The 21,932-nt window shown below is 37.0% G+C and overlaps 1 protein-coding gene across 1 annotated transcript; it reads right to left on the bottom strand.

Moving 5' to 3' along the window:
- Window positions 1-35: 35 nt before the first annotated feature.
- CFAP300 (cilia and flagella associated protein 300) lies at window positions 36-20,960 on the bottom strand. The gene is made up of 7 exons (XM_051644176.1): window positions 20,845-20,960; window positions 20,318-20,399; window positions 18,631-18,703; window positions 12,931-13,097; window positions 10,565-10,737; window positions 4,414-4,480; window positions 36-432 (listed from the first exon to the last, which is right to left on the bottom strand). Exons 1-7 carry the CDS (start codon window positions 20,952-20,954, stop codon window positions 295-297), a joined length of 810 nt encoding a protein of 269 aa, XP_051500136.1. The 5' UTR covers window positions 20,955-20,960; the 3' UTR covers window positions 36-294.
- Between the last annotated feature and the right edge of the window lie 972 nt (window positions 20,961-21,932).

The raw sequence follows: 21,932 nt of genomic DNA, 5'->3' as shown, positions 1-21,932 counted from the left end.
TCTGCGTCGTGTATCTGAAAAGCTGAAAAGACATCTAGAGAAATAGCTTTTATTAGATAAAAGGGCGAGCGAAGGGGGGGACAAAACTGTCAGGCAAACGGCTTCAAGAACTACGCCTTTTAAACACAGAAAATTGCAGAGAACTTCTGTCACTAACCACATAACATCTACGTGGACGTGTAGCCATTCACGGCGTGTGACCAAGGAGCACATCCCGCAACGAAACTAGGCTATTTCTACCGGAATTCTTGCAGAGAAGGCCACCTCCATTATAAAGCTGGAGAGCAGCCAGGTTTATACGTCACTACTAAATAAACTTCCACCAAAAGAGTGATACAGAGTATGCACGTGCCGTTTGCAGGGATCCACAATCAGGTAGGCGAAAGTCTGAGGGTGGCTTTTGCTTGAAGGGTAACATAGGCCGTTATCATCCTGAGAGGAGGGGAAAGAAACAGTATTACTGAGGATACCCATAAGAGCCTTCATAAAAACTGAATGAAATACATAATTTTGTTCCAACTGGAACAGCTTATTTCATGGCAAAATAGAAAAATGAACCATAGGATCCTGACACTGCAAAATGCACAGTAGTAACATCTGCATAGTTCCAATAACCTTCAGGTAAATGTAATATTAATATAAAGTGCAAAGTTAAATCTATAAGCATGTGTTTACACAGTTAGAGCCTAAATTACAGATTATTAAATACACAAGGGTCCAATCACATTTCCTGTGAAACAGAAAAATAGTTAGAGATTCTATGCTAATACCTCAAGCTGTTCTATCAGTAATTCTTTTTCACTTAATATTTGCTACTGCATCTGTTCAGTTTCAAATATTTGCATTTAAAGAAAACCCTCAGCTTATTACAGCATTTATTAACAGCTTTGAACTGTTACCAAAAACATTTTGTGTGCCAATCCTCAGAAAGGGTTTGAAGGGAATCTAAGCACACAGCTTCAAAATCCGCATTCTGAAAAAAACATGTTCAGCTGACAACCAACCCTGCAAGAACTGGGCTCTTTAATTGAACATCCTATGTCTGTCCATGACAATAAAAGCTTCAGCACTGACAGGGTAGCACAGCTTCAAAACCAGTAGGGATCCAGAAACTAGATGGGGGGATTTCTGAAGGGTTGGGATTTTTTTTATGCAGTCTGGTAAGTGAACATCTGAAAGGTCAACAAATGTGTAGCCAATACCTCCTTTCTTTTAAAACATGTAACACTTTCCTCTGCTCCCCAACACCTTTATACAATACTCAAAGAGATGTAAGTTCTGTTCCCTCTTTTTTTTGCATAAGGGTAATTCCTATATTGCACATATTGTCCATTATGTCCAGGAAAATGTTAAACTCCCAGACCACAGACTATTCCAGATTAGAGGCACATCTCTCCCATTCTTTTGTCTGAAGCTGTCTTCCTTGGCAGAGAATAATCCATCTTTTTTTTTTTTTTTTTGGACCATGGAAATATGACAATTGAAACCTCTTTAAGTGATTAAGGCAATTAGCTTAGAAGGAAGAAGCGTGGGTTCCATTTTCTACTCCAAGGATCATATGTGAATTTTATCCAGTAAATGTTGCTGGCAACTCATTTTCTCCTGTTATCTCAAAGAGGATGAACCCCACTGGTGTCTTCTTTGAGGGATTATTAAGACTGTAAATCTTAATTTAAGATAAGCAGCACCATAAAAGCATTGTTTAAGACAGGTAGAGATTTGATAGTGTTTATTCACAGCATTTTCTGATGATAGTCAAGTGCCACAAGCTAAAAATAGCATTCTGTTTTTAAGCAATACAGAATCAAAAGCTCTGTAGCTACAATTTTAAGATGCCAAGCTATCTTCAGGTGTTTTTTAGGGACACGTGTATCAAACACTGGATTCTCAATTGCAGTAAGGAGAGCAAGCTTTAAGATTTCACAGTACTCAGCAATGCCTTTTGAGTTTGATCAGAAATAACCTAAACTCATGCTTGAAACAAACAAACAAAAAAACCCACCCAAAAACCAAAACCAGCAAACAAACCAGAAGGAAACCAACATCAGAATGTGATTGCTAGTTAAACTTTTTTCTCCATTGCTGCTGAAAATTCCACTCCTGCCATTCTTATGGAATTGACCGATGTCAGATAAGGTTTTGGCTGTGTAAAGGCAGTGTTTGCACACTAAAAAATGGTTCAACAAGTCAAGAACAAAAATTAGTTTAACTAAGTTCTGGTAATAAGGCAATTCAAGAAACTCCAGAATATCCGAAATATGGTAACAAGAAAATAATTAATATAATATAATATAATATAATATAATATAATATAATATAATAAAAAGTGTTCTTAGATTTATTTTAATTAGTATAAGAGGTCATAAAAACCCTAAAGGTTCCAGAGCATAAAGGCTCTAGAATTAAAACATTTACTCTGTTTTTTAGAGCAATGTGTGTATGAACCCTAGCTAGGAATCACACGAATTCCATCTGCAGTGTGGACTTCAGTTCAGACATGCAGGGGATGTAATGACTGATTTACTGATGTTAGAGTAGGATAATTTTGTTTTTAATTTGTAGGAACACAGATAATGAGATGATGATTTAAGAGTACATATACATAGCATAATGCATAGCATAATGCAGCAATAAAGACACTGCTGCACATCTCTCAAAACTGCACCATTTAATCAACAATTTTTTAAAAATACTATAATACTAAACCATGTGGTACACTGATTTCTAACACTGTCATAGTTGGGATTCAGGTAAAGGAAGTTCTGAAATGCCAAATACTTCAGCTGTAACAACATTTCATTAGATGCAAGTCCTAGATTTCTCAAGGTTATTTGGAGTTCAGCAAAGTACTTGGTTAAAAGATTTAAAGTTATTTTTCTTGTGATGCCCAGCTCTATCTAGTTTTGATGCTAAACGGATCTACACATTTATAACTACATCTTAATAACTTGAAATATTTACATCTCTAATAGCATGCTGTTTTATATATTGATTCAAAAAACAAGGGCTTCTTAGCCACAGCTTAAAAACTAAATACAAAAGAAAGTGATGGTGCCAGCATAGTGCCAGGATGGTGCTACATAAAGTTCTCAGTTCCCTATTCCATTAGTACTTGTGCAAATATACAAGTATATTTATTTATCCATTTATTAACCCAGCTTGGAGAAATCTACAGAGCCATGAAACAATCTAGACATACCTGTTAAAGGGTTTCTCTATTCTGAGAGAAAATTCTTCAGGATGTTCTTTAATAGAAACCAGAATTTCAGAATTCAGAAATTCACAAATTTGCATTAAAGCCCAATTTTCCCCCAAGGCTAGGGGAGGATAGCATTCATTTCTTTTTTTAAATACTGATGATATTTAATGCATGGCAAAGACACACGGAGGAGCTCTTAAATATAATGCATCTACTTAAACACAGAAATCTGCAAAGTTTTCATCAATACATTTTATTCAGAGATGGGGAGGAAGCAGTAGTGACAGAAGAACATTTTTTATTTTGTTGCTATTACAGTCTTTAGCCTAGTAGAAAGGTAAATTTTAATACACCCAAAAAGTGCTTATTTTCCAAACCTTTCAAAAGCCTTTTATGAAACACACACTACTTAAAAGATGATGACCCACAGATGAACAACTGGGCTATTGGCAACTTACAGGGAAGTTTGTGCAGTTTGAAATTACATCAGCTTTTTCTTTTCAAAGTGGGTACATTATCTGGCATTATTACATATTCTGGTTACTCAAGAAGAATTTGGGGTAGTTCATCCTACTGTAACAATTAAATGACACATGTGCTGAATCTAGTAAACATGCAGCCAGTTCTCAAACTTATCTTCATGATAAATGTGTGATTTTGCAAGAGAAACAGGAATGAGACTTGGCAAGGGAGGGGAAAAGAGGTTAGCAGCAGTCATCTCATCACTCTGACCTTTCTGTATACTAAACTTCCTTGCAGTCTCTACAGAAACAGATGCAATACAAGCTATTCAGAAAGCTTTAGCAACATTTCAAAATACAGAACTATACAAAGTCAAGAATGGATTATTAATCCTTACTGCTATCTCAAGTAGATCTAAAACCAGAATTACTCAGACCTAGATATGTTTGGTTTTGTGTTTTGTTTTTTTAAATAGTTTCTGGACAACTAGTATGACTTCAAGTGTAACCCAGTAAACCTATTTTTAGTGAGCTACCAGATAAAAGTCTATTGGTGGTTACTGATGAAAAGCTAGTAAAGAGCATAAGTAGGATGAGATCAGGGAGAGTAAATAAAAAATGACAGGAACTATGGAAAAATAACCCTTTAAAATGGAATATTATTCTGTCTTTGTGTAAATGTCTGTTCATTATTTTCATGTTATGCATGTTAATTCCAGTAAAATCCCATACAAAAAATGTATTAATACTTACATATGCAGACACTCTGAAGACTGTAGAAATAATACTTATTTCTTTTGTTTCAGGATCCTTTTGAACACTGAAATACAGGGGAATCATACATACTTAGTATGTACAGTAACCACTGATTATTAAATCCTTCATTTAAGAAATATTTTTTTAACATATGCATTGCATTCTCACTCAAATTTGATCAAGTTCAAATTAACAGTTAAAATTCAACTCCTGTCACACTGACTGTGAAAAGGTGTGTTGACCATTGTTAGATAAAGTGGTTATTATGACATTTTACTGAAAACTATTGATTGCATCTGGGTCTGAGTTAGTTTCACTGTTTTCAGCTTTTAAATCACAGCAATATTACCCAGGCCTAGATAACTCCAATATAAAGTTTGCATTTTGATAGATATGAGAGGTTATTCAGCTAAACTTTTTGTAAAAAACTTTTCACATTTCACTGACAAAAAAAACCAACAACCTGCAACGTGACTTGCATCTTAATACAGACTACGAGAAGTAGCAGCAATACTGGTGAAGAAATGCAGACTTTACCTCATTTTAAATTAATATGGCATTATAGTTTAGGTTAATCTTTTCTCCTTTGCAGTGTTGTATATATATATATAGACAGATAGGCAACTTAGGGTGGTATTATTTCTTAATTTTTATATTTCTAGACTGTGTTTGTTGTGAAGACTGCCATTTCTTCCATCACAATTGCTAACAACACTAAGATATTATCACAGAGCATTCAGGCATCTCAATGGATTTGCAGTACTTTTAAATGTGTCATTTTTCCTCAGGTCCTCTTTAAGTGATGTGTACATTTCTTCATAAATTAGATCATGTTCTTAATAAATTAGAATATGTAACTTCCGTAAATTTAACTAATATCACAGATTGCTATTTACATTAACTCATTGTGGAGCAGTTGAGCCTTATAAATTACATACTTACACAGTTCCAAGGAATGCATAGCTCAAAACCTGCCTTTTCACAGGCAGGTTCAGTTGCTGGGAAAGGTCCCCATACAGCTAAGCTGCTGGAGGATGTGTGTTAAACACAGCCTAGTTGTACCACGCCAGCTCCAAGCTGTCTGTGACCACAGTCCCCTATTACCACTGCTTTCGCAAAGCTTCTTTATTAGAACAAAGCCCAAATCAACCAACATCATCTGTTGATTCAATCTCTCCAACCAATAAAAGAAATTGACTCTCTGATTAACTGATTTCATCTGTAGAGTAATGACACAGTTATGTATGAACTAAGCCTATACTGTCAAGTTGCTCCTTCCTCTGGTGAGTCAGTAAATGAAGCTTTCTCAGAATTTTTTGTTGCAACTGACATATAGATACACTCAACAGTGGATTCAGTTGGCACTGCTGAAACTGGTACTGGCCCCAGTTGCTGGCCTTACCACCCCTCCAGAGATTACTGCCTTCCCAGCAGGGACAGCTCAACTGGTTCATGACTCAGCTTCTGAACCACTGCAGTTTACAGACCAGCATATTAAGATAAACCAACACGGATGTCAGTTTATGCTAACGTACTGGGCTGTAAACTGCAGCAGTTCAGAAACTGTTTAACTGCCTCTGCTGAAAGAGTGACAACTTCAGAACAACACATTCTTGTGTCTGAAAACAATGACTTAAAATTTCTGATTTCTTAATTTTTATGTTATATACATCTAGGATAACAAAGTAAGGGGTGACAGTGAATAAGGCTTCCTTTTTATTCCCCTGCCTTGACAAACCTTCCCCTTGTGGTTCCTGTAAGCAATTCTTCAGACTGAGTGTTTATTTCTAGTACTTTGATTAATTTTGAAGGCAAAATAATATATCTGCCGAAATCAGATGGGATTCTTCCCCTACTGACTTGAAAGAAACCAGGAGGTAGCTTTGACAAGCTTGTTTGCTCTATTTCTTTTTTTTCCCTAAAAGGTTTTAGAAAAAGCTGCCTAGTTTGCTTGAAGAAGATAGGATAGTATCTCCTTGAAAATAGTCTTAATACCCCAGTTTGCTATTTTTAACTGTTAACTTCTAAACTATTCATTGAATGTGGTAGTTCCTTCATCATTTTAATATGCATCTCCTCTCTTTTATGAAGAGCAAACTTCCTCATCATCTCTCAATTCAGTTTGGGTTCTATTTGTATCATAACCTTAGTGGCAATATTATATTAGGTGTTCCAAACATTAAAAGAACAACTCAATGAATTCACATCAATTCATTTATTACGGGGAAAGGGCTTGGATATGGCACAGAAGGATGAAGAGAACAATGACTATGAGATACTACAGCAGCTGTCACCATGGAGAGACACTCAGAAAAATCAGGGAAGTAGAGCTATACATTATATTTTAACTAACATTTTTAATCATGTAAGTATATCATTTACTAAACCAAAACTACTACAAGGATTTTGAAATTAACTTAGGTGACACAGGATGACACAACACTAAAATTTTGGATGGATTCAACTGGTCACAGACTAATTACTGCTAGATTAGTAACAGACAAATTGTGCATGAATTCATTAGGAAGTAATTATTACTCTTTTTACAAAGGAGAAAATGTCTGCTATTTAATAATTGTATTTGAAATTCCCTTGCTGTGCTTGTAAAATATCTAGAGCAGTTAATCTCAAGAGATAATTGAATTCTGTCATTAAAAAAAAAATAAATAAATGGACATGCTTTAATAAAATTAAATCTCAAACCTTTTGGCACTATTTTGAACGCTTGTGCCTTGGAGTCAGACACTCAGGAAAGGCCAGAAGAAGGACTGGAAGGAAGAGAAGTCGGAAAAAAGCTCATAATAGGTTTGCCATTCCTGGCACTAGAGACTTTTGTGGAACTTTTCATGCCAAGGCATTTTTCCATAAGAAAAACTGTTACAGGATCAAACAGCTGTGGTTTATACCTCTGTAGGCGTATCACGATTAGATTAAGTTCATCTGTGGGAGCTAATTTTTCAATGCACATCAGCCAGCAGCTAATAATTGTACTATCTTTTTTTTTTTTTTTTTTTTTTTTTTTTTTTTTTTTACCAAGCCTTTCAAGCCCTCAAGGCAGAAAAATGAAAGCTTAAGAAGAGTACAGCTTCCAGAATTTTTTAATACCACAAAAAGTTTTTAATATCCCTTTATAAAGAGCAGAAAGTATCTAATGTTTCTGCAATCAAAGATGAAAAGAAATAAGACAAAGGATAGTCATCTAGAAAAGAAAAAAAAATAAAAATAATAGTTGCTTTTCAACAGGAATTTGAAGGTGATTTGGTGAACAGAATTTGTGAGACCACTACTGTTACTAGCAATTGTTTACTGAAAATAAGAGGCCATAAGAAAGTAATTCTCATTGCTTTACTGCAATTTGTGTAAAAATGAAGTAAGTAACACAGTGCACAGAATCAACTAGAAATTAAAACTTCAGTTAAGATTGTGGCATGAGTGACCCTCTTCAGAGCTGCATTCCTTATCCTTTAACTGGCTTTTTCTCTCCTAGGCAGGTGGCAACAAAATAGCAACATCATTTTGGATAAACTGGGGCAGGGAGAAACCGCACAAAGCAGGAGACAGCTGTGATTGTGAAGGGGGAGAAAAAGTCTGAAATGTCAAGATTTTCTCATGGGACCAACAGAGAACTTAATATCAAAGGAGCAAGGTTAAAGATTTAGTTAAATTGTGAGTTTCTTTTTCAACTGCTAGTCAGTGGTAACACCCGCTCCACTGGCAATGAGAAATGAGCAGGCATTTATAGGCACGGAACTGGAGAAGCACATGGCAGACAAAAATTGAAGAACAGTTAAGTCATATGAATTTAGTAGATGTACTTTAAAACTTCTGAGGATAGAAAGCGAGCTGCCAACTGGGAAAAAAACACCCAAACACCAAAAAACAGAGGAAAGGACCTTGAAAGGTTTTCTCCTGATATTGCATAAAGAAAACAAGTAGCATCCAAGAGAAAAATCACAGAAATATATAAAGGGCCACTAAGAAAAGAGACTGAGGGTATAGAAAAAGCAAAGCTTGAAAGCAGGATTTAAAAATTTATTTATTATTAGCAAGAACTACTTGACATGATCTACTTGACACCAGATTTTACAGCAGAAAAAGGAAAGGGGGGGAGCAGAAAGTTTAAGGAGATATGAAGGCTAAAAAAGGGAGTGGCTTAGAATAAATCTTGAATCTTTTTAGAAGAAAACAACTCAACAGCAAAGGGAAGCAAGAAAGTGAAGGAACTGGATTTGTGTTTTGTTCTCGGTCAATTCAACAACACAAGAGCAGGAACAGCTGTAATCAATGCAGAGTCAACTAAAGCCGAGGATTAGAGTAACAAATAACTTGTTTCAAGTGCAGAGTGAACGATTTAAAAGAAACGGGAGGGTAGAGCTGAAGGATTGATGGAAACTTTTGTCATATTCTGTATTTCTGAAGAACCCACTTGATTTTTGTCTATGTATTATATGAAAGTATCAAAACTAATCACACTAATAACAAAGCTTTGGTAAGTAATCAGAATATTAAAATTAATAAATGCAGCAATCCAAGTTAATTCTAAAAAACCTTATTGGAACATTCAATTTCTGTTTCTGTGGTTTCTCTAGAAGTATCAACAGTTCTACTGGTACTTAAATAATTTATTTTAAATGACCCTGAGAAATGGCCTACGACTAAATCAACTTGCATCCTGAAAAGTACCAACCACTAGAAAATCTCAAAGCTGCTCAGAAGTTATTAAAGCCTTGTAAGCTTCTTTGGTTAAGTATTACCCCAAAATAAATAAATAAATAAACCCCCAGAAAAATATTTTGTCTTAAATATTTTGTTTCAATTCAGTAAGCTATACACAATTGCTACAGAAGTACAGAAATATTCTCAGAATCATAGAATCATTAAATCATTCAGGTGATTAAGAATCAATGGATCTAATCCTTTCACTGTATCTTTGTTGAGACATATACATTATACTCTATGTTTATCCAAAGACATTTTAAGAACAGATTTAAAGACAAACACATCTTGCACAATTTTTTCCTAATATGCTAGTATAGAATCTTAAAATAAGAGATAATTGATCATCACACCATTCCAAATATAGCTGAGAAGGAAGAAAAATACCAATTCCTGCAGCAATTTAAAGCCTTTGTATTGTACGTTCCAGTGCATTACTTAGTATCCACATCATCAGAGTTCTTGTATTATTTCACATTTCAGAGGTCTGCAACTGTTTTCCACTGTTTACATTAATACTGTTCTTTATACTTATTATGAGTGGGAAAGTATAATAAAATATCAATTTTTAGTAATATAATTTATGATCTTCACATTCCCATTAGCCAAGCTAGGAATGAATCTCTGCATACTGATAACTACATTCCATTTCTCCCTAGCCAGAAAATAAGAAATTTTGTTGATCAGAGAAGTTATCCCATGTATATATTAAAACAGGGCAAAATACTGCCTTTTTTTTTTTTTTTTTTTTTTTTTTTCCTGAATTGGAACCTCCCATCTGTCACCTCTAACTTCAAGAAAAAAAAAATATTTAAAAATTCCTAACAATTCCATATACAAGACCTAGCAAAAAACGTGTGTTATTCCACTGTGTCATGTTAACAGCCAGATTTCATCACCCTTAGCTTTATGCTACAAGTGTATTTGTGGAATTAAGAATACCAAAATCCAACTGTATTTCAACAACCCAACACCTATATATGCATACAGAACAAAACATTTCAACTTAAGTTTTTCAATTTTAAAATCCTTACTCAAAAGCAGCTTGAAAATAGTCCCAGACTATATATCCAAGACTTATTTGTTGATATTTTACCAGTGACAGTAGGAACATATTCTGGTTCCAGTGCCATGCTATGTTTTCAGCAGACAATTACTGAAACAAAAGTATTTTAAATGGGAGTGAATTATAAAACACCAACGTCCATACACATAATTTTAAAAAAAGTTTTTCTGTGGGACAGTTGCCACTAAAATGACATACATTTTGTCATTGAACTACTACCATTGTTACATGGTATTTTGATAATACACTCGCAGATAAATTACAGCCTCATTTTTGAAGTAATGCATAATAAATTTAGTCAAATTGACACCAAGTATGTATGTATAGCACATACATATACAATTGTATAAAACAGAAAACACTCACCTCACCAAGTCTTTATATAAAGCTTTTGTAGTTTCTAAGTATGGGCCAACTACATCTTCAAACTGGCAAAGAGCTCCTCCAATGCAAAGATGCTTAAAAAGACAGAACAAAAATTCCTCACGATCCAATTGGCTGAATAAGTCATAATGTTCTGAATCTTCCAAAAGCAAGACCTTGTGGAACAATAAAATAACAAAGAAGTCAAATGGACAAAAAATTCTTATTTGAGATTAAGTTTATAAAGAATGCAACTACTTTGGCATATGTCACACAGAGCTTACGACCATGTAAAATATATATGAACTAGGGATGGAAATAAATAAGTACTTCTCTCTAAATCCTTCTTCCAATGATGCAACTATGTTTAAGAATTATAGATATTATATAAAGCAGAATCACTGTCAGATTTGTGTCCACAAGTACTAAGGGAGGATTTTTTCAAGAGTGTTTTTACTCACTGGTTAATCACCTATCACACTAATGAAACAATGGATAATCTGAAAATAATGTAGCTATTTTTGGTATGTTGATCACTGCCAATTAGTTTGTCTTTGGTAATTTTGCCTACATTTGTTTTTTTTACTCTAAGTTTACACAGTTATCTCACACTTGCAAAGGAATCCCAAGGATGTTCCAGAGGAGATCACTCAAACCCACACCATTCTTTACTGCAGACACTAGTGAGCCCTTATCTGCAAGGCTGGGTAAACCAGACTGTCCAGCTGCCTCCATGCCTCCCATCTGCCTTTTCCTGCAATATTATGTGAACACAGAGGACTTGCTAGATTAGTCCCAACACTGCATATTGTCAGGGTGGAAAGGAACTGTAACTCAGTGTGGCTACAAGATGTTTGACTCACGTCAGCCAAACTGCAGATGCCAACCCAGGCAAACCGGTCACAGCTGGACATGAGTTTACCACTTGCTGGCCCTGTTTATCACTCCACTACGCAACCTGCTGGGCAGCAACTGTTGTTGATGGCCACCTTATACGTATCCCAATCCTCTCCTTGGCTGAAGCAGAAGAAGATGTGACAGGTAGGACAGAAACATGGAAGTTTTGCAGCTGAGGGCCACCCTCTGACACCAGGCGATAGACAGTCTGCTGCCCCCTACAGCCCACGTCCCAGGGCGCTGGCTGATTCAATCTGAAACTTTGACCTCTTTCCTGGAATATGTTGACTTTTAGTTCTTTCTGCTTATGTCTTACAAGAAAATCATGCTCATCTCAAACAAATGGGTATCCTTCCACTTGCAAATGCAGACACACACATCCCTTCCAAGGGAGGAAAACTGAAAGAGACTGAAACTCCAATGATTTCTTATTTTAAATGTTGCCTCTGAATTTCCTAAATCAAATATATTTAATTTTCAGAAAACATTTCACATGTACCCAACTTATAAATAACTATATAGTATTTTGAACTGCTAGGATACAAACCACATCTGAGCTTGAGTTCTCTCCTTTTCCCAGAACTTTACAAGACGGACCAGTATTTCAGGCCCTGTCCTGTAACCAGTGTCACTGGTTCAAAACATTGCCTTCAAAGGATTTGCCAAGTGCAAAGGAGTGTAACTCTATAATTATTAAGTACTTATGATGATTATAGATACAAGGAAGAGCAAAATCCAGTTCTCCCACACTATGCTTTGCTAATGCTAAACAAACATAAGTAGAAGAAAAATTGGTTTGGCTTATGAAGTCAAAAGAAACACAGTGAAGTCATATGTTGATTAAGAAGGTGCCACTGTTAGAGAATCTTTTTCAGAATAATCTGCTCTCTAACACCTCCACTGGAGTATAAAAAACAGTTTTTACCTTGCAGGCCTGTTCAGGAGTTACATTTAGTCCTTTTCCAGAGTTACACTGAAGATTAATTTATATTTTCAGCGTTTCCTCTCCTTTGATATGATATGCTCAGCATTCCTGCTCAGGAATGTTTCAGGTTGTAGCTATAAAGTACATTCACTTTCATCAACTACCTGGAAGGTTGGGTGAACACGCAGCTCTGGGTACCATAAGACCTTTCCATTTGCACCACTTGCTTTGCCCTCACAGGCAAATGAGTGCCTGCATCCCCAGCCCCCCCATCCAAGCAGCAACTACTTGAGACAAGGGTGGACAGAGGAAGGCTTTAACTTTTTCTCCAACCTAAGAAAGAGGGCCCATCTGGAAAACTGCCATTGCTTTCACACATTCAGCCACTGCAGTGCCTCAGCCTTTTCACATGGTTGTCGATGCCCATTTTTACCATGCAAAGGATGTATCATCAGAAAAAAACCCCAACAACTGAAAAATCGTGGTGTGCTTATGGTACCTAATAGACTATGAAAAATTACAATTAAAAAATCATTGCTATACTGACCTTCCTTAATTCATCAGAGATGAGAATATCATCGTAGTAGTCATCATAACATTTCACAATAATTCCAGTTTCTCTAACAACTCCTTCAGAGTACAGCCGATCAAAAAATGACATGGAAATCTGTGTACAGGGCACCACTGCAGCCTCAATTCTTGTCACTCTGGAACCTGAAATGTACAGGAAGGCTTCACTCCAAGTCTCTTGCAATAAATCAAATAGAAGAATTTCCAGGTACTAATGTTTTTACAGTAATTCATAATTCAATACAGCATGGAAATAATTAACTTCTCTGAATGGTTGTTTGTGGAATATTCTTTTAAAAAAGCACAGATCACATAGGGGTGACTCAATCACACAGTCCCCAAAAAAACAAAGAAAGGTAAGAAAGAAACAAGTGTAAAGAAAACACTACCTTCTGTTAAGGCTCCTGTGTCTGCTCCCCTTGTTGGCAATATTACCAATCGAAACAGTAACAGATGAAACACCATGGGAACTCAACATCACCTTAGATCACAGCCTTAGAAAATCATATTGCACAGCCTAAGCCTTAAAGAATCTGAGGACAAATACCAAATTTGTCGTGATGAAGTACAAACTGACAAAAGTCAGTAGCTGCTAACAGCACCTCACAAAGTAAAAACCCCAATGAACACAGCCCTGATGAATTTTTTTTAAGTGTTATAGCTGAACTTTTGGAAAAGTTATTGTGTAGCTACTACAAGCTTTACTAACCAGCTATTTACTATCAACACTTCCTTTATGAATCAGGAGTATTATCTCTGTAATCATTAAGTGCAGAGTACATTTTAAAATAATTTTTCTGTCATGTGTGCTTGCAAGTCATCCAAGGTTGCATCCTGCTGCTCATAGACATCTAGCACCATTTGAGATGACCTACGGTATTTTCCTTAATGAGGTATCAGTCCATAAGGGCACGTGTCTTCTCTATATACAGTGTTACATCTACAAATATATATGTGTGGTACTGGGTAACTTATGGAATCTCAAATAGCATTAGACTCCTTGTTTAAGAAGCTTTGGACTCAGTCCAGTTCCATCTGCTCTCTTCAAAGTGCTTCTGAACAGAAGAGGGGAGCATGAGGGAGCATGAGCATGAGTGAGCATGCAACACAAGGGCAACATGTCTCTGCAGAGATAATATTCACAGCATTCCAGTTTTCCATGAGTTTACTCTTGTATTTTCTCCTCTGTAGGTTCTATTGATGATAGACTGGTCAACACCTTGATATCAAAAGGCTTTTGACCTTATAATTAAAGATAAAATTAAGTGTTCTGACAAACTGACCTAAGGGGTCACTAAAGACTAATATTTAGGAAATGTCCAAATTTCACTCTAGATGACACTGTTTCAAGAACAGAAATATGCCCAGAGGGTTTGCATGAACCATGATGTTTCCAAGAGCACCTATCATTTCATTCTGATCCTAATCTTTGCAAGCATAGCATAACCTGAAATTTCCCTTGCCCCCACACTTTCAAAAAGCCCATGGGATTTCTCCCATGTATTACAAGGAAATCATTAATTCATAGGTTAAATAGGACTGGCATTTTGGTATCTAAACTCAGTTAAACTGTACCACCTACCTGATCAACACTAAGGAAAAAATTGAAGTTACAAGTTGATGGCTTGAAAATCTGCCAAGTTAGGCTAAAAATACTGACATGATATTTCATAATCATTTTATTGGGCTGATGTGATGTAATGAAAGCTGGCAAAGCCTGGCATTTAATTGATTTGCTTCACAGCTACAGATTAGGTTATGAAAAAGGGTACCTTTTATTAAAGAACAAAAGTTTAGGACATTCGCCTACCTGTCCTCATAGTAACTATAAAAAAATAATTAAATTATATAACCAAAACTACAAGTCAGAAAAAAAAAAATTACTTACAGCCTCACAACCTAAGGAAAAAGAAGACAAACTTTTTTTTTTTTTTAATAATAATGCTTCCTCCCACCCCCTTGCTTCCAGACTCCTCAGACTTCTAATTCTCCAGCTTCCTTTCCAAGGGATAGAATTTTTAATTTATAAGAGATTTAATAAGAGCTAAATCAAGCTCTAGAAGTGATTTTATAAAGACCTATGAATCAAAAATTGAGTCAAGACCAATAAAAATCAGATGTTGAATGACTTGAGAAAAAAGAGACTTCTTACATTTTCCCAGTTATTGAGGTCAAACTGTAAGAAACTGAGTTATTTATAAGCCTTCATATTGTCAGGATTTTATTAGGGGAGGGGGAGGAAAGGAGACACACTTCTGCTCTGAAACAAGATTTTATGAAAACTCTCATCAGGAAAAAAAATCAAGAGTTTTGTAATCTCTTCAGTAGTTCAGAAAACCAAACAATAAATGGAAAAGTTTAAATATATTGTAAACTCCTATTGTCCATTTGAGAGGAGAGACTTAAAATTGGAGATTCAGAATTTCCTGGAAAAGAGTGACCAGTTTTAATAACACTGTAAAAGTGAGCAATAAAATAGGAGGAAGAAATGCCTTGACAACTATGCAAGTGGAAAACAAAGAGCTTAGAAGTACTGAAGCAGATTAAGGTTTTTATAACAGCTAGCTCTGGAATATCTATAAAGCAATCCCAATATACTTCTAAATTATCGCATTACGTATCTAGTATGTGGCAGACAAACCCCAGATTAAGTATATTTAGAATTCCTCCAAAGTTTAAGAACAATTTTTACCTCAGTGAAACCTCTAACAATTTACTATTTACAAAACACTTTGTATAGAACCTACATAATCCAAGGTCAGTGCTCTGTACTAAAAATATGGTATTTCAAAAGTAAACGGTGCAGGTCAATGATTTCTAAGTTCAAATGATGTCTAAAATTTTTACAAATTAAGACCTGTAACAGTGGTCTAAAAAACTGCTGATTTAAAGTTACCATGCAGATTTTAAAAGCTCATCCCAAAGACTGCAATTGTTAGAGCTTCAAGTACATATGGCAACTCAAGAATATTTCTTAGGCAAATACTTATCTTTCATTAAAAAGAAAAAAAGAAAAAAAAGAAAAAAAGACAGTGAACCTATACCTTCGAAGATAACTTTTCAAGTGTTAATTGAGCTTAAGCAGATACAGTCCTGCCTCCCCCAGACTGCTGACAGGTGCAAGGTCAGTAACATGCCCAAGGAAAAACTACCATTTAGTTTTCTTTGCAGCTATTTAAAAACGCAAGACTCAAACATAAGTTGATATACACCAAATACTTTAGAAATATGAGAGTAAGAGATGAAGAAGGGGCTTAAAGCACATGACAGAACTATCAAGTACTCTGCCATAAAGCTAGGAAGAGGGGAAAAAATATCCCTACTACAACAGCCAAAAAAGTGTGGCATGAGAGTAGTATCTGTCTGATCAAATGATGCAGACTAGCGAGTATCTTTGTGTATTGTTTACCAAAAATGTTGTATTCCAAATAATGTTGAGGCTGGAGTCTTTGAGACAATGTACTATATTGTGGGATTCTACCAGAAATCCTAACACGTGGGGAAGCTGGGGAGGGAGGTACATGTTGCATTCCTTGGGGAACTAATGGTTTATGCCACCTTTTGATCTAACAGATGGATACTGAGGATATTACAGTCTGATAATATCAAGGTGAGGATGAAAAGCAGCAAAAAGAAGGAAAAAAAAAAAGAGATATTAGATACAGAAGAGTAAAATAATATAGAACTTCAGAAACAGATTTTAGGAAAAGGAGAGGAGATAAAAATAAATATGAATGTGAAACCACACCCACAGAATTATAAAGGAAAATAAATTCTTAGTGAGAAGGTAAAAGGGAACCACAGCCTGGAAAAAGACAAAAATATTATGAAAACAAACACTACCATAAAGTGGTATTACGTTGATGTTTTATATTATGCTGACATCTTCTGTGGGTCCATAAATACTTTCTGCCCCAGCTCATAGGAGGCGGAGGCAGGTTTCTGAGAGCCAATCTAAGCCCCACTTATATTATGCAGCCAAAATATCTCCCCTTGCAATAAAACCCTAACACTTTAGTTTGAAAGGGAATAAATACAGTATTTGAATCAATCTAGATTATGTAATTTTCTTCAGATTTCCTAAAAAGCGAAATAAGCGCATTTCCACTATTTTCTTTCAGAAACTTGTTTTTAAAGGGTTAGTCCACAATGATAAGTACATTATAAATCTGGATTAATATATTGGCATGTTTGAACAAGAAAATTCTAGAAGATTATTTTTTTACTTCCTCCTACTCAAAGCTGCTTCTTAGTATATTTTCAAAAAATGCACATGAAGACTAAGTATAGAAAAATGTGCCAACATTCCTTGCCAAAAATAGGCAAAGAATGGGAAGATGAAATTTTAAGAGCAAATGGGGTATACCAGCTGTTCAGGATTTAGAAAGGGAACCCTTCCAGTCCTCAGAACAAAATGCTCTACTTCTGTGCAGAGGAAGACTGAGCAGAATCAGGCGTTAAGCTGGGATACTTGGCAAGTGACCGTCCGCTCTTAACATGAGGTATGTAACCTATGGAGCTTCACTACAGGGGCTGGCAAGTCACAGGCCAGACAGCTTAAAAAAAATTCTTGCCTAAAGCAGGAATAGGTTTACCCATGGTTTGAAATGTATTTCTTTTCTTTTTGCTTTCCAGAGTAGAAAAAAAAAAAGTACCTGAAGGGGAACTTGAGATATTTTTGCATCTTATGTTTCAGTTGTCTCAATAGGTGGATATAGTGTTTGGAAAATGGATTTTGCTGACAAAAAGGTGGCAAAGTCTAGTGTCATTGTATATATTGGGGAAAATGTATGCCAATTTCAGAGTTGAAATGGAAAAGTCAGAAAATTCCCAAACCTCCATTAAATATTTACACACAGAAAAGTATCTGCAGACAAACCAAAAGAACTGAGGACTTCCCACTACCCTCTTTTTAAATATTCAGATCGAGGAAAATCACTGTGGCAATATCAGAGTTCACATTATGGATAAAATCCCATTACATTATAATATGCGATTTCCATGAACTTTTGTGTGTCATTTACATAATCAAAATACCATTTCAAAGTGGTGCCATAAAATCATGTGCTATTTGCTTTAGGTCTTTCTCCTTTAGTGTCTCATCTCCATCTACAGACATAATCAAATCTTACAAGCAGTTAATGATATGGCCACAAAGTAGAAGTCAACCTCAAGCCACAATTGCATCTAGAACAACTTATCACATGGCTCTGTTTCTGCACCCAGATCACTTCTGTTGTGCAGACAGCACATTTACACAAGCTTGGGGCTGTGCTCTATCTAATCTTCTGCTATCTCAGCTTCAATTTGTTACAGAACCATCATCTCAGATCTGTCCTAAATAAGGTGGTTGCATCTATAGAAGAGTGTCTGTCTCCAAATATTATTTGAATAAGGTAGTACTATAATTCCACAATTAATGCAGTTGCTTATGTCAGGATACATGATCAGGTCAACTGGATGCCACAGACTACTTAAAAACATGCCTAGTAGCTTGGTTTATGGATCAATGCAGAAGTCAAGGAAAAAAAGTGTAAAATGTGACAATTTAGTAACAAGCTAGGTCAGAATCTTGTTCATTAGTAAAAGAAGATACATATATGAACTGTCATTATTACAAAATGGTAAATTAGAGAAAAATAGTTACACGGTCTTTTTAAGATTAATCTAAATTTACCCAATGTAGTCCATTGTCCTGAAGATGAGAGCAACTTTAAACTGGAGTTCACATTTTGATCATTAAAAAATGCCTGTAATATTCAAATAAGGTAATACAAGTTAATTAAATGAAACATAAAATCATCATTGACAGTGCCTTGGATATCTTCAAAGTAAATTATAAGGATCCAGTTAGTAAGCAGATTAGGTATGATCTTTCAGTTTGGATACTAAATATCACACCACCAAATAACTTTGTAACTTTGTGTAGCCAGTGTATTTCGTACATTCAAGATACTTTCTTGTACATGAAGTATTATGGTTTTACAGTAAAGTACTTTGAGTCCAAGAACACAGAAGAAGGTTGAATGAAATCCTTGGAGGTACACACAACAGAAGGAGAGATGAAACAATTCTATTTCTGCACACAATGTTGTGGATGTCAAAATTTATGTGCTAAGTATGACTGTAACATTTACATTTTGAAAACAAATTTGAAGTTGGGAAAACCGTAGAGATTCACAACAATTGTTAGATATAGAATAAATACATAACTTACTGAAAGGATGGAGAAGATGTTCCACAGAAAGATCTGAAGTATTGCATCTTACTGATTTATCAATTTGAAAAGGAGACATGCATACTAATGCTGGTAGCTGACAAGTTTAAAAGGTAAGCCAATTAAGAAAACCCAAAGTTATGCATACGCATACAAGCAGAGGAAATAATCACTGAAGAAGTTGCTAAGAAAATGATGGATTTTTCAGTCTCAGCATCACTGGACCTCTTTACCACCTCTCTGGGATATAGAGAGATTTGACTATATAATGTAATGGTCCCTCTGTTCTCAGTTAATTCACAGTTACTCAGAGTTCATAATTTCATAGTGGTATCTTTATATTTTTACTTCAAAAGAGACAAGCATGGAGAAAGTAAATGCACATTTTGTAAACTTCAATAATTTGAAAAGTGTATCAGTTGGAGATGAAATATTGGCATATTATGGTGTGAATTTCTTCAAAACACAAAGAGGCTGAATTCTTTATCCAGGATAACAATATAAAGTAGACATACAACAAATCAAAGAGTTGCTTTAAAAACAACAGATGCAAAAAGCACACTGTTTTTAAACCCACAGGTTATTACTTTTTCTGTCTGCAGATAGATGAACAGATTTCACTTTGCCAACAACAAAAATGGAAGGGACAAAATCAGCAAGAGACTCGAGTCTTAAAAATCTGAGTGCCCAAAATTCCAGTATAAAGCAATGATATCCAATACATTCTAAAATCTTGCATTTTCAGATCTACGGTGCATATGCCCGTGTAATTACTACAGTGTATTTACTGTGACAAAGTGGTAATAGGTGTGAGCAAGGGTACCAGCTGCATGTACACTGCTCTGGGTAGACATCCCAACACTAAATGCTGTGGCCAAGATCAGCATCCAGTTCAGATTCCCATTCTTGGGAATCTTGAATGATTAAATTGTTCTCTCTTAAAAACAGAGTAACATTAGTGCAGACTTAAATATTTTTACTGGACAATACAGTTAACCCAGAAAGGCTTGTTTGAGCACCACACCTAAATCACCTACTTTCAATCCCAGGCCAATAGCATGTTAATACTGCTACAATGTTTGCCATGATGTAGTTTTCCAATAGCTATAAAAAAAGGCAACTTAAAATATAAAGGACTTAGAACTACCATAACAAATTCATCCTTTTGATAGGGCTTAAACTGCTGGTCAAAACTGAATGCTTGTGCTGTGATCCTGCCTTGCATGGACCTGAAACGGGAAAATTAGATTAAAGATTGTGCAGATATACCAGGTGCTCACTCTGCAAATGTGCCTAGGTGCACTACAGAGAGTCCTATTCTGACCAGTAAGTACATTCTTTCCATTCTCACTCATAACCGCTTCTCAACCCTCCTTGGAGGGGCGGGGGAAGCAGAACCGCTGCTTAACTATCATCAGAGTAACTGTGTGAAGCTAATTGGCTAATGCCAGAACTGGCTAATTCTGGAAGACGAGGATAAACGCCTTGCTCCTCAGAACAAGGGTTTTACGTGCCTGAAAAATACTGATGCGACTCCCAACTAAAGGGGCCGGGGGAAGGGAGGCGGGCTGAGATACGGACCCGCCGCCGCGGGGCCGGCCCTTTCCCCGCCCGCCCGCCCGCCCCTCATCGCCCCCCGCCGCCCCCTCTCGCAGCGGGCTCTCCCCCTCCCACCATTTGAAGAGTCGCCCCCGAATGTCCCTGTCCTCCAGGCAGGGGAACACCTTCTGGGGCAGGCAGCGGAAGGCGAAGCCCGCCCCGCCGCCCCGATCCCCGGCCGCCATCTTCCAGCGCGGCCGGCGGTTGCCGTAGCAACGGTGCTCGGCCCGCGCGCTCCCGCCGCGGGGCTCGGCCCGCGCACGAACGTTCCGCCGGCCGGGGGGGCCGCCGAGGCGCGGCTGCTCCCCGTCTGACAGGATTTCTTTCATTTTCACCGGTAAAACCCCCTCCTTGAACATCCGCCTTCCTCCCCCTCCCCTCTGCTCCTGCCGGTGCGGCGGGAAAACTCCCTGAGCCGCGCCAAAGGCGAGCGTAGCGCGCGGAGCCTGTGCTGGCGGGCAGGGAGCGGTGGGAGCGGGACCGCCAGGGCGGCCTCGTCACCGCCTGCCCCGGCAGGGTCATAGTGCAGCCCCGGCTCTGAAAAGCTCCCGAGTTAGGAGTGATGAGGCTCTAAGGAGTTAGGGCGTTATTTATTTATTTAGTTTTGCTTCCCAGGCAGTTGAGCTATTTGGGAGTAAGGAGGCCGTGCTTCCAAGCTCTTCCCAGTGGAAAATTTAAGGAAAGTACGTAATTACTGAAGGAAGTTGTTGTTAAAAGTCCGGTAAAGCAAGAGACGCCTTGCAAAATTTGGAGGCTGTCCTGTCCTGCCCTTTGCAGGGGAAGCAGTGAGAGTTTGAGGCTGCTGCCAAAACCAGCTCTCACTGTGCTGCAAATCTCCAAAAACTGGCATTTTCCCGCTAATTTGCTGCACGGGCTAAACAGCGGACCTGTGTCCAGGAAGTGTAGCAGTGTTTTTGTTTGTTTCTAATTGGGAAAAAAAAAAAAAAAATAGGCTGAATCGCATTTCATTATATCAGAAAGCAGAAGGGAAAGGTGCAGCCTGCCGTGCCAGCGGGGAGCAAAGCTGGAGCTGCCACCCTGCGCTCCCCAGTCTCATCACTCTAAGAGACATCCTACGGATTTAACTTGTAAGACATGTTAGTCAAACAGGCTCGTACCAAAGGAATCCAGAAGAAATAGATATCATAAGCCTGTTAAGAAAC

The sequence above is a fragment of the Apus apus genome, chromosome 1 (genome assembly GCF_020740795.1).
Source record: "Apus apus isolate bApuApu2 chromosome 1, bApuApu2.pri.cur, whole genome shotgun sequence".
NCBI lineage: Eukaryota > Metazoa > Chordata > Aves > Apodiformes > Apodidae > Apus > Apus apus.
Note: the sequence above shows the minus strand (reverse complement) of the source record. Positions and strands in the feature narration are given on the sequence as shown.

Excerpts from the sequence above, each read along its gene's own strand:
- CFAP300 (XM_051644176.1), bottom strand. The coding sequence starts at position 20,954 with ATGGCGGCCGGGGATCGGGGCGGCGGGGCGGGCTTCGCCTTCCGCTGC. Across the intron at positions 20,400-20,844 it reads CGGGGGCGACTCTTCAAATG|GTCCATGCAAGGCAGGATCA; the intron begins GTGGGAGGGGGA and ends TTCCCGTTTCAG. Across the intron at positions 433-4,413 it reads TCTTCAGAGTGTCTGCATAT|GATGATAACGGCCTATGTTA; the intron begins GTAAGTATTAAT and ends CCCTCCTCTCAG.